Genomic DNA, 16,612 nt, shown 5'->3' with positions numbered 1-16,612 from the left:
AACATGGGATCCGAGCTGCATCTGCGACCTACACCACAGCTCACGGCAATGCCGGATCCTTAACCCACTGAGTGAGGCCAGGGACTGAACCCACAACCTTATGGTTCCTAGTCAGATTCATTTCCGCTGCGCCACAATGGGAACTCCTTTTTCTCTCCTTATTTTTATTTTTCTGCTCAATTTATATTTTGCCCTTTTTTATGCTAAAAGTTTGGAAGTTGTAACTGGTACAGAATCAGAAGTCTAATTCTAAGAGTAAACAAAAATATGCTTCTCTGTTGCTTTTAATAGGGATGAAAATAATTACGCCAGGGAGGTATGCATTAGTTTTTTTTTTAGATCACTTGTTTTTCTAGCTCCCAAAAGAATGAAATGAAATTGGTCTCTTTTCTACATTTCACTAATAACCATCACGTTTTTAAACTCTTTAGTATCTTGTTTTCTGTTCTCAATTAGAATGGTGTTTTCAGGAATTCCCGTCATGGCACAGCAGGAAACAAATCCGACTAGGAGCCATGAGGTTGCGGGCTTGATCCCTGGCCTCACTCAGTGGGTTAAGGATCTGGTTTTGCCATGAGTTGTGGTATAGGTTGCAGACTCGGCTCGGATCTGGTGTTGCTATGGCTGTGGTGTAAGCTGGCGGCTACGGCTCCAATTAGACCCCTAGCCTGGGAACCTCCATATGCCATGGGTGTGGCCCTAAAAAAAAAGGGCAAAAGACCAAAACAAGTGTTTTCAGAGTTCCCATTATGGTTCAGTTAGTTAAGAACCTGCCATTGTCTCTCTGAGGATGCAGGTTCGATCCCTGGCCTTGTTCAGTGGATTACAGATCCAGGTGTTGGCTCGAGCTCCAGTGTAGATCACAGATGCGGCTTGGATCCAGTGCTGCTGTGGCTATGGTGTAGGCCAGCAGCTGCAGCTCCAGTTGGAACCCTGGCCTGGGAACTTCCATATGCCGAGGTGTGGCTGTAAAAAAAAAGAAAGTTTTTTCTGTATAATGGAATTTTAAAATATCTGCAGACATTCGTGTGTGATTATTTTATGTATCTTTGGGACTAAATTTTTTTATGGGAACAACTAAAATTATGAAACGTCAGTGGGAAAAAAGTTTTCAAAAGGCACATTTAGTACCTTTTTTTTAACTCTTAAAGGATTGAAACACTTTCTTTGTGTGATGTGAGCAGGTTGTTTTCAGTTGTTATCCTCATGTGCCTCCACCTGTGGCTGTTTCCTTCCTTCCCTGTGAGCAGGAAGAGCATTTTGCACAAGAAAGAAGCAATTATCATAGGTTTGTGGGACGTTAAATACATGAGGACTTTTTTTCAGTGTTTCTTCCTTGGTCTTCTCTTAAAAGATGATTTTTCAGGTGGTATTAGACTTCGATATTTAGGTAGTAAAATGCGCAAGGTGACTCTCCGCGAACCTCCCGTCTCCTCTCTGTAGTGCGATTATGAGAGCTGTGTTGCATTTGTGTAAATTGAATTTTCTGTCACCCGGTGCTGTGAACTAGCATATATTCAGCCTTACCTGCCACATCAGTCAGCAGAGATTATGGAGTTTTTTAAAAACCTTGTTTTTATAAGGTTATTGCCCTGATATTTTTCTTCCAAACCTGATAGAGATGTAACCCATCACGTATTGAGCAAGTTCAAGTTTTATATTTATGTGAGAACGTCTAACTCTGTTAAAAAAAAAAAATCTTTTCATGAAATACCCCCAATGTTATATTTTATTCCGCATTACTAAAGTTACCCCCCAAAACAAAAGAAATAAAAGGAGAAACTGTGCCAATAAATACCTGAGCCCCTACCCCTTAAAAAGTGGTGTCTTTTCTGCATAAGGTGCTGAGGTGCTGGCCGCGCAGTTTGTGCAGACAGCCAAATCGGATAGGAAAAACCAAGACGCTCCCATTTCTGAAGATGTTCCAGTGGCAGCGAATGCTAAAAGGGCAAGGAGACGAGAGAAATCGCCAGTCACAGCCGCTCCCAGGGCCGAGCCACCCGTGAGGAGATCGCCGCAAAAGCAGAGGGCCAGCCTGGTGCAAGGCGAGGAGCATCCCCGAATCAGTGGGCAGCCACCCGCCGGTAAGAGCCGCTCTTCCCGCACCTGTGAGCTCCGCCGGAGGGACCCGGCGAGGCCTACGCGAGGCCGGCGTGGTGTCCTCAGACGACGGGCAGCGGTCGAGACCTGGCACGCTGTCGCTGTCGCCGTCGCCCTGGGTTCAGACGCCGTCAGTTCGGGTGACCCGGCCCGGTTGTGAGCGGGCGAGGCGGGCAGAGCGATGCGGCCTCTCCCTTCCTCGTACCCTTGAATCTCTGCCAGTTTTCTGTCTGATCTCAGGAGGCACTCATCGATCTTTAGATTTGTTAAGAATCTCAAAGTTAGTGGAATTCAGGGGAAAGATAGAGTCGTTTTCTTGGGGTGACGTGTCATCGGTGAGCTTGGTTTTTCCTGTAACCTAGCTCGTCAGTCACCTCCCTCCGCGGCCCATCGGGCTGCAGCGCGGGCATCCGTACCAAACGCCTGCCCGTCTCTCCGGGCAGTTACAATGCGATCTTCACCGCGTGGCCACGTCTCCCTCCTGTCGTGTCCCAATGTGCCTTCCCGCGCAGCAGCACTCGGGGCCACCCTGCTGGCCCCACGCCTGCTTTCAGTCCTGTGCAGTCGCCTCCCCGGTGCAGGCTCTGCTCGGCTAAGTCTGCGTGGAGGCCTGGCCTCATGCTCTGATCTGCACTCGTCTCTCCTCTTTGATTTCCTTTTGGGGTAGTGAGAACATGATCAACTTAAATTCATACTCTTCCAATCTTTATTTTTTATGTATTTATTTATTTTTGCTTCGTAGGGTTGCACCTGTGGCATACGAAAGTTCCCAGGCTAGGGTCGGAGCTGCAGTTGCCGGCCACAGCCACAGCAACATGGGATCTGAGACGTGTCTGCGGCCTGTACCTCAGCTCATGGCAGTGCCGGATCCTTACTGAGCGAGGCCAGGGATCAAACCCACATCCTTATGGATACGAGTTGGGCCACAACGGGAGCTCCCTATTTCCCAGTCATTTGCTGTGTCTTGGTCCCATTTTTCCAGTCGTTTGTGAACAGGACGAGCAGAGACACACATACATAATGCATTGTATTCCTAGCCTTGTCGTTTGAATCCCTTGGCTGATTCAGCTTCCAGATATTTGTAGACTAATCGATTAGTGGGAGGAGTTAATGCAGAAAAAGGAGCCCAGAAAATGAAAGTCTGCAAAATGTGTATGAAGAAATGGGCTGATTTATATTGTAAATGTCTGTATATATTGTGCAGCCACATTTCAAGTTAATTTTAAGATTTCCGCCTTTTAAATAGTCTTAATTTTTCTTGTATTTTGTAATCACCACTCCTAATCTGCTTCATTTCTTATACTTAAAATATCAGTTTAAGAAGGCTGAACCCATTTTGTTACTGAAACTAATAGTTTTCTGTCCTTTTTAACATTTTTTAATATAGTTTTTATTTATTGAACTCTTTTCTTTAATATAATTCGTTTGGCATCATCTTACCGATATTTCTTAAAAGAGACTGGGATTGTATTTTTATTTTATTTATTTACTTTTTTAGGGCCACATCTGTGGCATATGGAAGTTTCCAGCCTAGGAGTCGAATCAGAGCTGTAGCTGCTGGCCTACACCACAGCCACGGGAATGAAGGATCCAAGCCTCGCCTGTGACCTACACCACAGCTCACGGCAGCACTGGATCCTTAACCCACAGAGCCAGGCCAGGGATCAAATCCGCAAACCTCGTGGATACTAGTCGGGTTTGTTACAGCTGACCCACGACAGGAACTCCGGGATTGCGTTTTTAATTGGTTGAAAACCTCTAACAAGTCTGTAATTAAATGATTTACCTGAGAGGGCGCATGTTTATTAAGATGAACTCTTCCTCTCCGTTGAATGCAGCGTTCTCCGTATGCGGCCTTTCTCGTGGTGATGCTCGGCGGAAAGGCCCCTGACATCAGAGGGTAGAGTGCACTTAGTGTCAGCACGCGCACCAGCTCCTCAGGCGATCCTTGTGTTTGCAGCACAGCCGAGGGGCTTGGCGTCACTTCTCTGGCCTCGAGCCCTGGGCTTCGCTCTCTTAAGTACAAACTGAGCACTGGTTGATTAGTTTTGCCCTCCACGCCACACGCACGCTCTTCTCAGGCTGTTTGATGGCCTTGTGAGCCAGTTGTCTTCTCTGCGGGTGTACTGTCATTGACCTGCGCAGACAGGCCAGTACTTTATCCCAGTCCTAGTACTGGTTACAAAGAGAAGCACCGTTGGCTTTTCTGTCCCTCGGTCCACCTGCTTCAAGGAACCACTGCCTGGTATTGTTGTGACCTTTGTCCTTCACAGTAATGGCATTTAAGAAGGTGGAATCCGTGTCCTGCCAGTGCAGGTAAATCACCTGAGAATGTCAGTTTTCTGACGGAAGGCAGGTGGGCAGGTGTACAACCTGCTGAAAGGAGCATTATCAGTAGGCGAGGAGATGTTTTCAAGGCAGAAACTGAAGTTTTAAAACTTGACTTTAATTGGTGATTCTGAATACTCTTACAGCTTTTCTCATTTTTTATTCATACCATTGTGTATTATGCTTAAACATTAGTGGTTTAAAATCATCTCAAACTTAGGTGATTTCTCTACTAGCTTGTTAAGGGACATGATCCGTAAGAAAGTATGTGAATATAGTATAACCGGCACTTCAGACTTAGAAATTCCCAGATTGTCGCCTCTCCAAGGGCAGACCCCTTGTTTCCCTGTTGTTTTTTCTCTTTGTGTGTTTCTTTCGCTGAGCAGCATGCATTGTGTGTAGTTCAGTACCTGCAGTTTTAAAGGGTGATTTCTTTTTAAATGAAGGCGCACTTTGGTAAGATTTGTTCCTCTGGTAAATATATTACATCAGAGAGTTGGACAGGACCTAAGTCTGATAGTAAATTTCATGCAACATGTCAAGAGGGTTTTTTTTTAATCTGTTGACTTAACTGTTGATTTGGGTGAGGCGTAGTAATATGACAGAGAATTAATTCTACGGAAATGAAATGTTATATGTCTTTCTTTCCTTTGTACTGAAGCCAAAGAAGAAACTGCTTCCCAGCTTCAATCAGAAATTTCAGAGGGTCAAAAAGATGTTATTAGCATAAATACAGCTCAACCAGAGACGCTCTCAGTGGCTCAGAAAGAGCCACCTGAAGACTGCATTGTCACCTGTGACTCCAGGGCGCTGAATATGTTGGCGGATCTCGCCTTGAGCGCCGCTACCTCTACCGCACCATCGTCGGAGCCCAGAAACTTCCCCTGCTCCTCAGAGCTGCCGCTCCGTGCTGCTTTGCTTTCTCAAGAGCCTGCTTTGCGCAGCACATCGGACCATGAGTATCATCGGGGAGTTAAAAGTCAGAAGGGCGGACCGTTCTCCACACCCTCCTCTGATAAGAGTGATGCAGCGGCAGACCCCCGGCTCGGCCCCGAGGAAGAGAGCGCGGTTGCTGGCAGTCAGGCCCCCGCAGAAGCCCCGGCGGCCCTTCCCGAGGAAGCACTAGAAGGTTCCGACTCGAGCCAGAGCTCGTTTGTTGCTGTGGAGCATTCCTACGCCCTCCTCCTGGCAGAGCATTCCCGGAGGCATCTGCAGCAGAGAGGGGCCCTGGGCCCTGCCTTTGCCAAGAGCGGCACAAAGGGCCCGGAGGCGGGCACCCCCGTGGGGAAAGTCATGCCCTTCCGGCACCAGCACAGCACCTCCCCTCTGCAGAAGCTCCCCCAGGACCCGGCGCTCCGGCGCAGGGCCAGGCTGCTGCCCTCCGGCCTGAAGGACTTTCCCTGCTCTCACACCGTGTTCAGCTGCGACGGCTCCTTCAAGGTCACGTTCAGGTGTGAAGCAGACTACGTGTTCAGCCTGGACAGCAAGTACACCAACAACCCGCTGGAGAAGACGGTCCTCAGAGCCCTGCACGGGTGAGTCGGGCGCCGCTGGACGGGGCGGAGCGTCTCCACGGGGCGGGCCCGGCAGAGGGTGCGCCCGGGGAGGGAGGGCGGGAGGGCGGGAGCAGCGTGCGCCGTCCAGGACCCCGGTGGAAACAGCAGGCGGGTGTTCGTGACAGGAGGTGCCCCTCCTCAAGTCTCTCTGGTCTCTGAGATTTAAGTGCTCTCTCTGTAAGATAGAGAGGTAAAGAGGTAACGCTTTACAGACTGAACTTCCGAAGAGACAGGATGATCATAGCTTGGAGGGCTGGTGGGATCGCCGAGGGAGCCGTTGGACGGGGCGTTGTTCCGTGACTTCCTTAAGGGTCGGGGCCAGAAGAGCAGAGGGCCGGAAGCACGGGCTTGGGAGCGGGGCAGCGGGGCCCCGCCTGGGGGGTGAGTCTAGACGCGGGCCAGCGTCTGAGCTTTGGGACAGGGCTGCTCGCTGCTGTGGGCACCCCTCGGCTGGGGTCTCCCTGACCTGCAGCTGCTGACTCCGTCTGTTGGGGAGGGGGTCCGAGAGCCTACCGTTCCAGCCCATGTCCAGGACCACCCGGGAAGGGTGCCGGTCTGCAGGCCGCACTTCTGAGCATGGGTGGGTTTCGTAAGAGCCACACTGCAGGCGTTGGGTCCGTCAGGGTTGGCACAGCGCCAGGCGCCTGCTGACAAGTGGCAGCCATCGCTGTTAGCTGGAAGCACGAGCCCTGGGAGGTGGCTGTCCGCTCCTGGAGCGGGTGCTTTTCAGCAGGACCGAGTCCGTCAGCTTTGCTCCTTGCTCCTGCACTCTCGTCCCCATCTGCTCATAGGGGTCATCTCGAAAGCCTACCCTGTAGTGCCTCTGACTCCTTCCACGTGGCCCTGCCGTCCTTGTGTTGGCCGAGGTTCAGAAATGTCTGTCTCCGGAGTTCCCGTCGTGGCGCAGTGGTTAGCGAATCCGACTAGGAACCAGGAGGTTGCGGGTTCGGTCCCTGCCCTTGCTCAGTGGGTTAACGATCCGGCGTTGCCGTGAGCTGTGGTGTAGGTCGCAGACGCAGCTTGGATCCCTCGTTGCTGTGACTGTGGCGTAGGCCGGTGGCTACAGCTCCGATTAGACCCCTAGCCTGGGAACCTCCATATGCCGCGGGAGTGGCCCTAGAAATGGCAAAAAGACAACAATAAAATAAAACAAAAATGAACTAAAAAACTAAAGTTAATGAAGGCAGGTGCTTTTGATAAGATAATCCACCAAAGTGGTCATGGTCCATGATTTTTGTCTGTTCTTGGAAATTGCAGGCCCTGGAATACTGATTTGCCGGATAACGTGGAAGAAGTGAAGCTGCTGCTTCACATGTGGGTAGCTCTGTTTTACAGCAGTCAGAACCAAGTTATGCGGTCGTCCCGGAAAGTAGTGGAGCACAGCAACCCGGCCAAGTATGTGTCCATAAACAGCACGCTGGACCCGATCGCGTTCAGCGAGCTCCAGGAGGCCTCCGGCGCAGAAGGCTGCCTAGACCCCCTGTCGGAGACGGTGGACGCCCCCAGGGGCCTCCCTGCGCCCCCGTCCTTCCCCGACACCGACTCCCTGCTCCCGTTCGCGAAACCACCGCCCAGGAGAGGCCTGGAGCTCTGGGTGCAGAGTGAACAGAGAGACCTTTTTGCAGCAGAGGGTCATGCAGAGGCCCCAGAAGGCCAGAATCTCATCTACTCTTGTGACACCGAGGTACGTACCATGAATGCTGCTGACAGTATTTTTGAGGAAAGCTTTTTTTTCATTTACAGGTAAAATCACACTCAAAACAAGGCACCAGTTTCTTTCTTTCTTTGATTTTTTCTTTTGGTCTTTTTGTCTTTTTAGGGCCGCACACGTGGCATATGGAGATTGCCAGGCTAGGGTTCCAGTCGGAGCTGAAGCCGCCAGCCTACACCCACAGCAACATGGGTTCCAAACTGCCTGTGCCACCTACACCACAGTTCGTGGCAATGCCGGATCCTTAACCCACTGAGCGAGGCCAGGGACCGAACCTGAGTCCTCACAGATGCTCGTGGGGTTCGCTAACTGCTGAGCCACGATGGGAACTCCAAGGTATCAGTTTCTTTTAGGAACGTGGGCTCTCTAGCTCTGTAAAGGATTATAATGCTAAAAACTTAGTTTTCGAACACAGGATTGTCTACGGTAGAGCCTCATCTGCCACACTGATTGAAGAAAAAGAAGAAGGAAAAAATCATGCAGTCAGATGAGCTGGGAGCCAGCCAAAATTACGTCACTCTTTGGTTGCGTGACTTGGGGCAAACTCTTTGTTCTCTCTGGGTTTTATCATCTTTCAAAAGCGGTGAATAATGCTTATTACGTCTTACCTAGAATGGTGTGTATGGGTCTCATGTGGGTAATAATGAATGTAAAAATCTTCACTAAACCTTAAACCAAGCTTGACTACATCAGAGCTGCTTTAAAAAGGGAATCCTACAGTAGTAAATAAAATGCCAGCCCTCTCATAGGTCTGCCGCTGCTCCTGAATATGAAAATAGACTTTGTTGCATTCCACTGTTCTCAACTGATGGCCTGGCCAGATAATCAGATTTTAATTGGAGCAAATAAAAAAGCTGTATTGAAATTCTAAGTAAGTGGATTGATAGAATACCTGCCTTTTTAAGCTCTCCGCTGAGATTCATTGCAGACCACTCTTGCATGAGTTTGGGTACCTCCAGTGCTTTGTTGCCATCGAGTTTCCAGCTCTGGGCTTCCGAGGGCTGTGCAGGCCCAGGGCTGAGCCTTCGGTGGGTCTGTGAGTGTGTCCAGCTGTCCTGTGCATCGGAGGGGAGGCTGGAGGGCACTGTGGGCTAGAGCATGGGCTGAGCCCTTCCTGCACAGCCACGCGGTTAATGCTCACACAGCTGGGGGAGGTGCGGACGCAGGACAGCAGAGCCCAGAACGGCCTGGAGTCACACAGTGAGCAAATTGTCAGGCCAAGGTTAGGATCTGCACAGCCTCAGTGTTTCTCAGTGTCAGCGTGTGTGTATGTATCTGTGTGTGTGTGTGTTTGTGTGTGTGTACACATACGTACATGGTACAAGTGTATGTGGTGTTTTTCTCTGGACAGGGTCCTTCTTTTAAATTTTCCTTCTTTTTTGGCCACCCCATGGCACATGGAGTTCCCAGGCCAGGGATCAGCTCCGAGCCACAGTTGCAGCCCATGCCACAGTGGCGGCAATGCCAGATCCTTAATCCACTGTGCCGGGGGTGGAACCTGTGTCCTGGAGCTGCAGAGACGCTGCTGGTCCCACTGGGCCACAGCAGGAGCTCCATCTGAAGATGAGGTTCTTAAATTTCATCTTATTCTCAAAAAGATACTCAAAGTCTGGTAAAGAATCAGTACCTTAGACTAAGAACGTACTGATAGTTTAGTCAGGCAGATTTCACTTATTACACACACACACACACACACACACACACATTAGTTTCTTATGTTTTTGTTGTGGTAATATGTATTAACTGTCACCAGTACTCATTTTACTTTAGAACAGGAGGAATGACTTTTTGCAAATGTGAAAGAACATTTAACTAGAAAGTAGAACATTAAAATTAATGATTCCTGGAGTTCCCATCATGGCTCAGTGGTTAACAAACCCAGCTAGCATCCATGAGGACACAGGTTGGACCCCTGGTCTCGCTCAGTAGGTTAAGGATCCGGCATTGCCGAGAGCTGTGGTGTAGGTCGCAGATGCAGCTCAGATCCTGTGTTGCTGTGGCTGTGGTGAGGCCGGCGGCTACAACTCCAATTCGACTCCTAGCCTGGGAACCTCCATATGCTGTGGGTGCAGCCCTAAGAAGACAAAAGACAAAAAAAAAATTGATTCCTAACACTCGTGTAGCTCATTCTTAGGAACTTTTTTCCATCATGTACTGTACCTGTGCTTTAAAGGTGCACACGCATGTCCTCTGTCACTCCCTTATCCCAGGACAAACTAGGAGTATCGCAGTGCTCAGAGCACGGGCACAGTGAGATTCAGGACTGTGGCCCAGCATTGGCAGCCACGGCGTGATGGGGGGGTCAGAGGGATGCTCTCCAGGGGCACTTACCATCAAGATTTTTCTATGCTTTGTGCCTGGCCAGTCATGTCCTCTTAAAACCGAGTCTCAGAGTTCCCACTGTGGCACAGTGGAAACGAATCCGACAAGGAACTATGAGGTTGCGGGTTCGATCCCTGGCCTTGTTCAGTGGGTTAAGGAACCAACGTTGCTTGTGAGCTCTGGTGTAGGTTGCAGGTGCAGCTCGGATCCTGCGTTGCTGTGGCTGTGCTGTAGGCTGGCAGCTGTAGCTCCAGTTTGACCCCTAGTCTGGGAACCTCCATATGCCATGGGTGTGGCCCTGAAAAGCAAAAACAAAAACAAAAAAACCCAAAAAACTGAGTCTCAGCTCCACCTGCCAGCTGCTCAGGTCAGTGTCTTTCTTTGATTAAGACAGAAATGTGAACAAGGGATTTGAACTAGGTCCTGACTTCCAACATGAGTGCTGCAAATAGTGGTGGGAAATCTGTGACTATAGTTTTCCAAAATGACAGGCATACAGTCAGCTTTCTAATCAAAATCCATTTTACCGTATTCTGGACAAGACCATTCTTCATCCTTTAAACAAATAAACAACCTTCTTTTGAGATTATCAAAACTGTCCAGAGGTATTTTGGACATTCTGGTAATGTTTAACCTAAAACCCTCCCGCTGCTGTTTAAATCGGTCCCTTTGGTTTAATTTATTTTATTTATTTATTTATTTTTGCCTTTTTTTGCTATTTCTTTGGGCCGCTCCCACGGCACATGGAGGTTCCCAGGCTAGGGGTCGAATCAGAGCTGTAGCCACCGGCCCACGCCAGAGCCACAGCAACGCGGGATCCGAGCCGCGTCTGCAACCTACACCACAGCTCACGGCAACGCCGGATCCTTAACCCACCGAGCAAGGGCAGGGACCGAACCCGCAACCTCATGGTTCCTAGTCGGATTCGTTAACCACTGCGCCACGACGGGAACTCCTGGTTTAATTTATTGATGCAAACTGTACTGTCTCCTATTGCTCTGCTGAAGGGGGAGGTGTTACAGTAAGAGGGGGATTATCTCCACTTGTAAGCAAAAAAGATAGCTAAGGGGCAAGGGCCTTATTTCACAGAGCAGAGATTAGTACCTTGGGAAAGTGGCATCAGTGCATCCTGAGTACAAGAGATAATAATTTACTGTTTCCTCAGGGAAAGTTCCAGATGACAGCTTATTTATAGTCTAATTGAAAGGTGATATTTAAATAAGTTACTCTTTGCTTTAAAAAATATCTTCTAGAAGTTCCCTTTGTGACTCAGCTGTTAACATACCCCAACTAGGATCCATGAGGTTGCGGGTTCGATCCCTGGCCTCGCTCAGTGGGTTAGGGATCCGGTGTTGCCGTGAATTGTGGTGTAGGTTGCAGACGCGGCTTGGATCTGGTGTGGCTGTGGCTGTGGTTTAGGCCAGCAACTACAGCTCCAATTAGACCCCTAGACTGGGAACCTCTATATGCTGCAGGTGTGGCCCTAAAATAGCAAAATATATATATATATATATCTCTTTTAATCTTCCCAAAAAGCAAATTGAGTAATTTCTCCTCTCCTGCTGCATTTCTGAATTAAGTGATGCTGTTTAGGAAACAGGCTGCATTTTCAGCCTTTAAATTGCCAATGGCGTAGACACTTTTATTCCCACAAGTCCATTTAAAAAAAAAAAAAAGTTGTGCAGTTAAAGTTTTGGAGCTCTTGTCTGCGTGTGTGTGTGTGTGTGTGTGTGTGTGTGTGTGTGTGTGTGTGTGTGTGTGTTTTAGTTCCTACTCGAGGAGAGGTATTAAGCCTGTCTAAAAAGAACAGGATTGCTGCTCTCCTGTGAAGAAACAAAACAGAATAAACTAAAATTGATCTTTGTCCAGTCTGTTCTTCATTTATGTAAATCCTTTAAAAAAAAAAAAAAAGCAATTTGATTCCTGATTTTTTTTAATTCGTTTCTTTCTTTTCTCATTTCAGATTACTGGGGAGAAAGCCGAACCAGAGTCATCAGATAAGCTGGAAAAGTCTAATCTCGTGCTTTCTAGGATCGGCAGCACTCAGACTAACGGGCCGTCTATTCCTGGTGAAGATAAAAGCTTTGAGCCCCTTGATGGCGCACGAGTGGCTTACAGTGATGCTCTCACACAAACCACACTCCCCAGGACATATGATGGGATCAGCAGTCCGTCTATGATTTGTCAGAAGTCCGTGTACAGCGCCCTGGAAAGCAGAGTTGATCTTTTTCATGCAAAAAGGCAAACAAAAACAGGTGCTTTGCAGGGCCTTATCCAGCATAGCCACCCCCTAAACAAAGAGTGCCAGCCCTCGTTGGAAAGGAAGGATGATGTCGGGTATGTGATGATTAATCTGGAACCAGTGAGTCTCACTTTTGAAAAAAATACCTATGTACCGATAGAGACAGAAGCTGTCAATAGAGCCGATACGCCTGCAGCCTTGAGCAAACAAGTATCACCTGCTCCAGATCTCAGCCATGCTGTGCCCACATTTGCAGAGGCACAGGGTCTTGGGGACATTCCCTCTCCAGCAGTCACAGGACAGAAAGGTGCTACGTACCTTCATGCCTCCCCAGCAAGTAGAGAGACCCTCGTTAAAGAAATGCGCTCACTACAGAAAGACAGGCCCGTGGCGGGCTCACCATCGCCACCTGATCGCCCAGTGGTAACAGAGGCCTTGTCATCACTTAGGAGTTCTCATTCGTCACCCAGAGAAGAGATGAAGCTCTCTCGAGACTTTGTCCTGCAGACTCAGAGTCCCTTTAGCATCTCTTCGGAAGCGGTTGTTGAGCTGGCCCAGGCTGCAGAAACTGGGCCATCCTCAGCCTCTGCTCCCCGGGACACGGGGGACTCGCTTAGCCGAGTTCCGTCCAGACGGGCTCCGGGCGGCTCTGCAGAACTGAAGAGCAGCAGGACTGGTCTGAAGAGTGAGAAGGTGAGCTGCGGCTCCTTCAACTCCGAATTTAGCAAACAAAGCGGCCTGTCCTTGAACAGAGAGGCCAGCCTCGAGTTCTCAGAGGAGGGTTCTGACCTTGACCTAACTCTCACCATATCGCCACCTGCAAGTCCCAGAGACGAGGAGCCCGAGGCGGAGACGGAGCAGCGGCTGGAGGCCCTGGGGCCCCACTTAGAGCTTCGGGAGAAGGCATTCAGCCCGCAGGGGGGGCCTCGAGTAGCGGACAGAGACGTGAACCCTGCTGGCACTGTGTCAGTGAGAGCGCCAGCTAATGAGGACAGGAGCAGTGACACTTCACAGACAGCGACCTTCGTCCTTTCTAAAGAAACGTGTGCCCTTGAGGTGGCAGAGGAGATGCATGTGGCCTTAGACTTCCCCTTCGGTTCTTTGATTGAGGAAGTGTCACCAGCTTCCAGTCCTGACCCACAGGCACCAGGCACAGACGCACAGACGGCTAGGGCTGTGTCCTCCTGCGGCGCGGAGCTCTCTGAGGCGCGGCGTGAGAGCGGTGACCCGCCGTCCCAGATGGAGTCGGTCGATATGGCCGTAACAGAAAAAGACAATTCTTTGGCGGGTCCAGCCCCTCCAGTGGGACAAGATAACTTACCTCGGGCACCGCCAGTGCCGTTTCCTGCTGAAACGCCTCTGGTATTTAGGCGTCCCCCCGAGAGGAGAGGGACGTGCTCAGCCCTTCCCGGTGCAGTCCCTGAGCAAGCTGTCCCGGGGGAGCGTGACCAGGGTCCCCCCCTCTCCGCAAGGGCACCGAGCTGGGACGCAGAGCCGAAGCAGCCTGCCTCGGCTGCCAGGTACAGAGATGCCCCGGGAAACCAGGCGACCTCAGGGAGTCCCCTGCAGCCAGCGGCGGTGGAGGACAGAAGCCCCCACGTGAGTCACCTCATCTGGGACTCCAGGGACCCTCCCCTCAGTCCCAGGCACATTCTGGAAACTCAGCCTTTGGCTGCGGCCTTTGTCTCCGCGGCTGCGCCCGCTGACGCCAGTCTGTCCCTGGGGGAGCAGGCCGGCCCCGAGAGGCCCCCGGAGCATCTCCTTGGCGGGGACCTGAAGACAGACGGCCGCTGCTACATCCTCGTCAGGTCCCTTCGCTCGGGCTCGGTGGACAGCGCCGCCGGCCCCGGGGGCCTGGTCCACGCGGAGCGGCCGGCAGCCGGCCTCTGCTCGGGCCCCGGAGCCGCGGGGCCAGGGCCGCAGACGCAGGAGATCTCGGCCGTGAGGATGGCCAGGCTGCTGCAGAATAACGGCCCCGAGGCCGGGACCCTCGGCGACTCCGTGGACCTGGGAGGCGCTGGTCCGCAGTGGAGACCCCCGTCTCCTCCCGCCTTCCACCGGCTGCGGGCCGGGTCCGCGGGCCCAAGCCGGGACCTGGTGGGCCATGGGCCCTTGCCCCCCTGCTCACGGGCCGATGCGCCCCCCGACACGGCGGCCGCCGGCCTGGGCGGCGGGCAAGCGCCTTCTGCCTCCTTTGTCCCCGGATCTCGGGCCCCTCTTGGTGGTGGCGTCTCTGGCGCTGAGAGCGCTGGTGAGGGGCCGAGGGCCCCGAGGGACCCTGCGCCCCCGGGTCTCCGTGCGAATCCTGACATCCATTATGAGCCACTTTCCGGAGACTCGGATCAAGACTCTCTTGGCGAGTGTGCGAAACCCAGGGAAGACGCCCGGGATTCCTGCGCTCCGCGGTGTAGGCGTGCCGAGGACAAAGGCGCCTCCGACGAGAGTGACGACCCTTTCCTGGGCCTGAGCCACAGCGACGACGACGAGGACTGGGGCCGCTCGCGCCGGCTGCCCGGGCTGGAGCCCGCCAGGCGCGTGCCCGCTTTCGTCCGCGTCCGCGACCTCCGCGGCGTGGCCCGCGCCTACGCCAACTTCCCGGTGACACGGGCGCGGAGCCGGGCCCCCGGCGGCGTGGCCCAGGGCGCCTCGCTCCGCCTGCGGACGGACACGGGGCCGGGGGCGGCCGACCTCACCCGCAGCACTTTGGATCTGGAATATCTGCGTTTTGCGCATAAACTAAAGCAGATGGTGAAGCGCGGAGACGCCCGGCGGTCGGGCCCCTCGGCCCCCGCCTTTCCCAAGGCGGCCCCGGCGCCCGCGCCCGCCTCCCGGAGCCGAAGTCCCCTGGTGGTGACCGTCGTGCACTCGGACCCCAGACCCCCGGGTCGTCGGGCAAGAGGCCACACGCCCCACCGCATGGCCCAGGCCTCTTCGTCCTGGAAGGAGCGGGGCGCCCACGGCAGGAGCCCGCTTCCCAACTCGGGCGGAAGCCAGGCGGCCGCGCTCCACCTCCACAAGCTCAAGTACAACAGCCCCTGGAAGGACTCGCGCGGCGACATCTCGCTCATCCTCAGCGAGTTCGCCGAGTTCAACAAGGTGCTGCTCGGCAGCGGCAGCCAGGCCGCCCCCCGAGACCCAGAGCCCAGCGAGGCCGCGGCCCCGGCGCCGGGCCCGCCCTGCCCGCGGCCCGCCTCCTACGAGGACCTGGTGGCCGACCTGTGCGCCAGTCTGCGCGTCAAGCTCGAGCGGGTGGTGAAGGAGGCCTGCGCCAGAACCTTCCTCTTCCACCTGGTGGAGACAGCCGACGAGTCGTTCTTCCTAAGGACGAAGGTAAAGGGCCGGGCTGCTCCTGCTGCTGCTGTCCGTTTGGCGTCTGAGTGAGTCTTTTCGTAAGGAACCGAGCAGCCTCAGCTTCAGAAAGAAGCCAGCACCAGGGGGTGCTTGAGCTCCACAGCTCCGTGCGCGCCGGGCTGGAGGAGAGGCTGGAGGGTCTGCCCTGTGCACTGTTGGAAGATTTATGTGATTTCTCAAAACTGATGCGGTGCCTTGTTTTCACAAAACAGCACTTGGGGAGATGTATTCAGGGTGGACACAAATAGAATCCAGAGGCAGGTTCAGGTTTTAATCACTAATCCTGGAGCTCCCACCATGGCTCAGCGGAAGCAAGCCTGACACGTGTCCGTGAGGGTGTGGGTGTGAACCCTGGCCTCGCGTACTGACCTGAGGATCTCGTGTGGCTGTGGCTGTGGTGTAGGCCGGCAGCTGTAGCTCCGATTCGACCCCTAGCCTGGGAGCCTCCATAGGCCGCGGGTGCAGCTCTAAAAAGCCCAAAAAAAATTCCTCCCTGTGCTCACCCATTAGTGTAGTTGAGGGGACCTGAGCGTCCTTCCCAAGTGGACGTGTGAGGACCCCTTTCTGTGCTTGTCTCGGGTCTCGGGATAAGAGGGACACGAGAAAAGGGACATTAGAGATGAGCGCCCAGCTCTGGCAGGTGCCGAGGCAGGTACAGGGCAGCACCGAGAGGGACGCCGGCCTCGCGTCTGCAGTGGTGATGGCCAGACGAGGAAGCGTTTGTGCAAGCCCCGGCTCAAGTCCAGGGTGGCTGTCGGGTGACAAACGTGGCCCACGATCAAACTGTCAACGCCGAGCTGCTGAGTAACATCAGACACCTGAAGCTGCTCATGGCATCTGCGCCGTCGCGGGCGTGACAGTCCCCACCACGGTGCATTCGGAGGGCCTGGAGCCAGGACCGCACTGCGGCCCCTGGTGGCTCCTGCTCCAGAGTCACTGGGACACGTCACTCCGTGAGTGCTTCCAGTCAGTCTCAGTGCCACCGGAGAAAAGCATGAGGGC

At 52.9% G+C, this 16,612-nt stretch overlaps 1 protein-coding gene across 7 annotated transcripts in view; it reads left to right on the top strand.

The window, feature by feature from the left end:
• Nucleotides 1-16,612, top strand: part of TASOR2 (transcription activation suppressor family member 2) — a 69,891-nt gene that overhangs the window by 44,756 nt on the left and 8,523 nt on the right. For all 7 annotated transcript variants that reach the window (XM_021065052.2, XM_084980564.1, XM_084980565.1 and 4 more), the window contains 4 exons: nt 1,842-2,084; nt 5,090-5,963; nt 7,242-7,668; nt 11,981-15,589. In XM_021065052.2, the coding sequence (XP_020920711.1) occupies nt 1,842-2,084; nt 5,090-5,963; nt 7,242-7,668; nt 11,981-15,589 (5,153 nt within the window). The remainder of the gene's footprint in view (nt 1-1,841; nt 2,085-5,089; nt 5,964-7,241; nt 7,669-11,980; nt 15,590-16,612) is intronic.

This window comes from Sus scrofa, chromosome 10, assembly GCF_054392235.1.
Source record: "Sus scrofa isolate SSC_HxYL_T2T_F1_AM1 chromosome 10, Sscrofa_HxYL_maternal_Yorkshire_Landrace_v2.0, whole genome shotgun sequence".
Lineage (NCBI taxonomy): Eukaryota > Metazoa > Chordata > Mammalia > Artiodactyla > Suidae > Sus > Sus scrofa.
The sequence above is the reverse complement of the archived record's forward strand: the minus strand, read 5'-3'. Positions and strand labels throughout refer to the sequence as shown.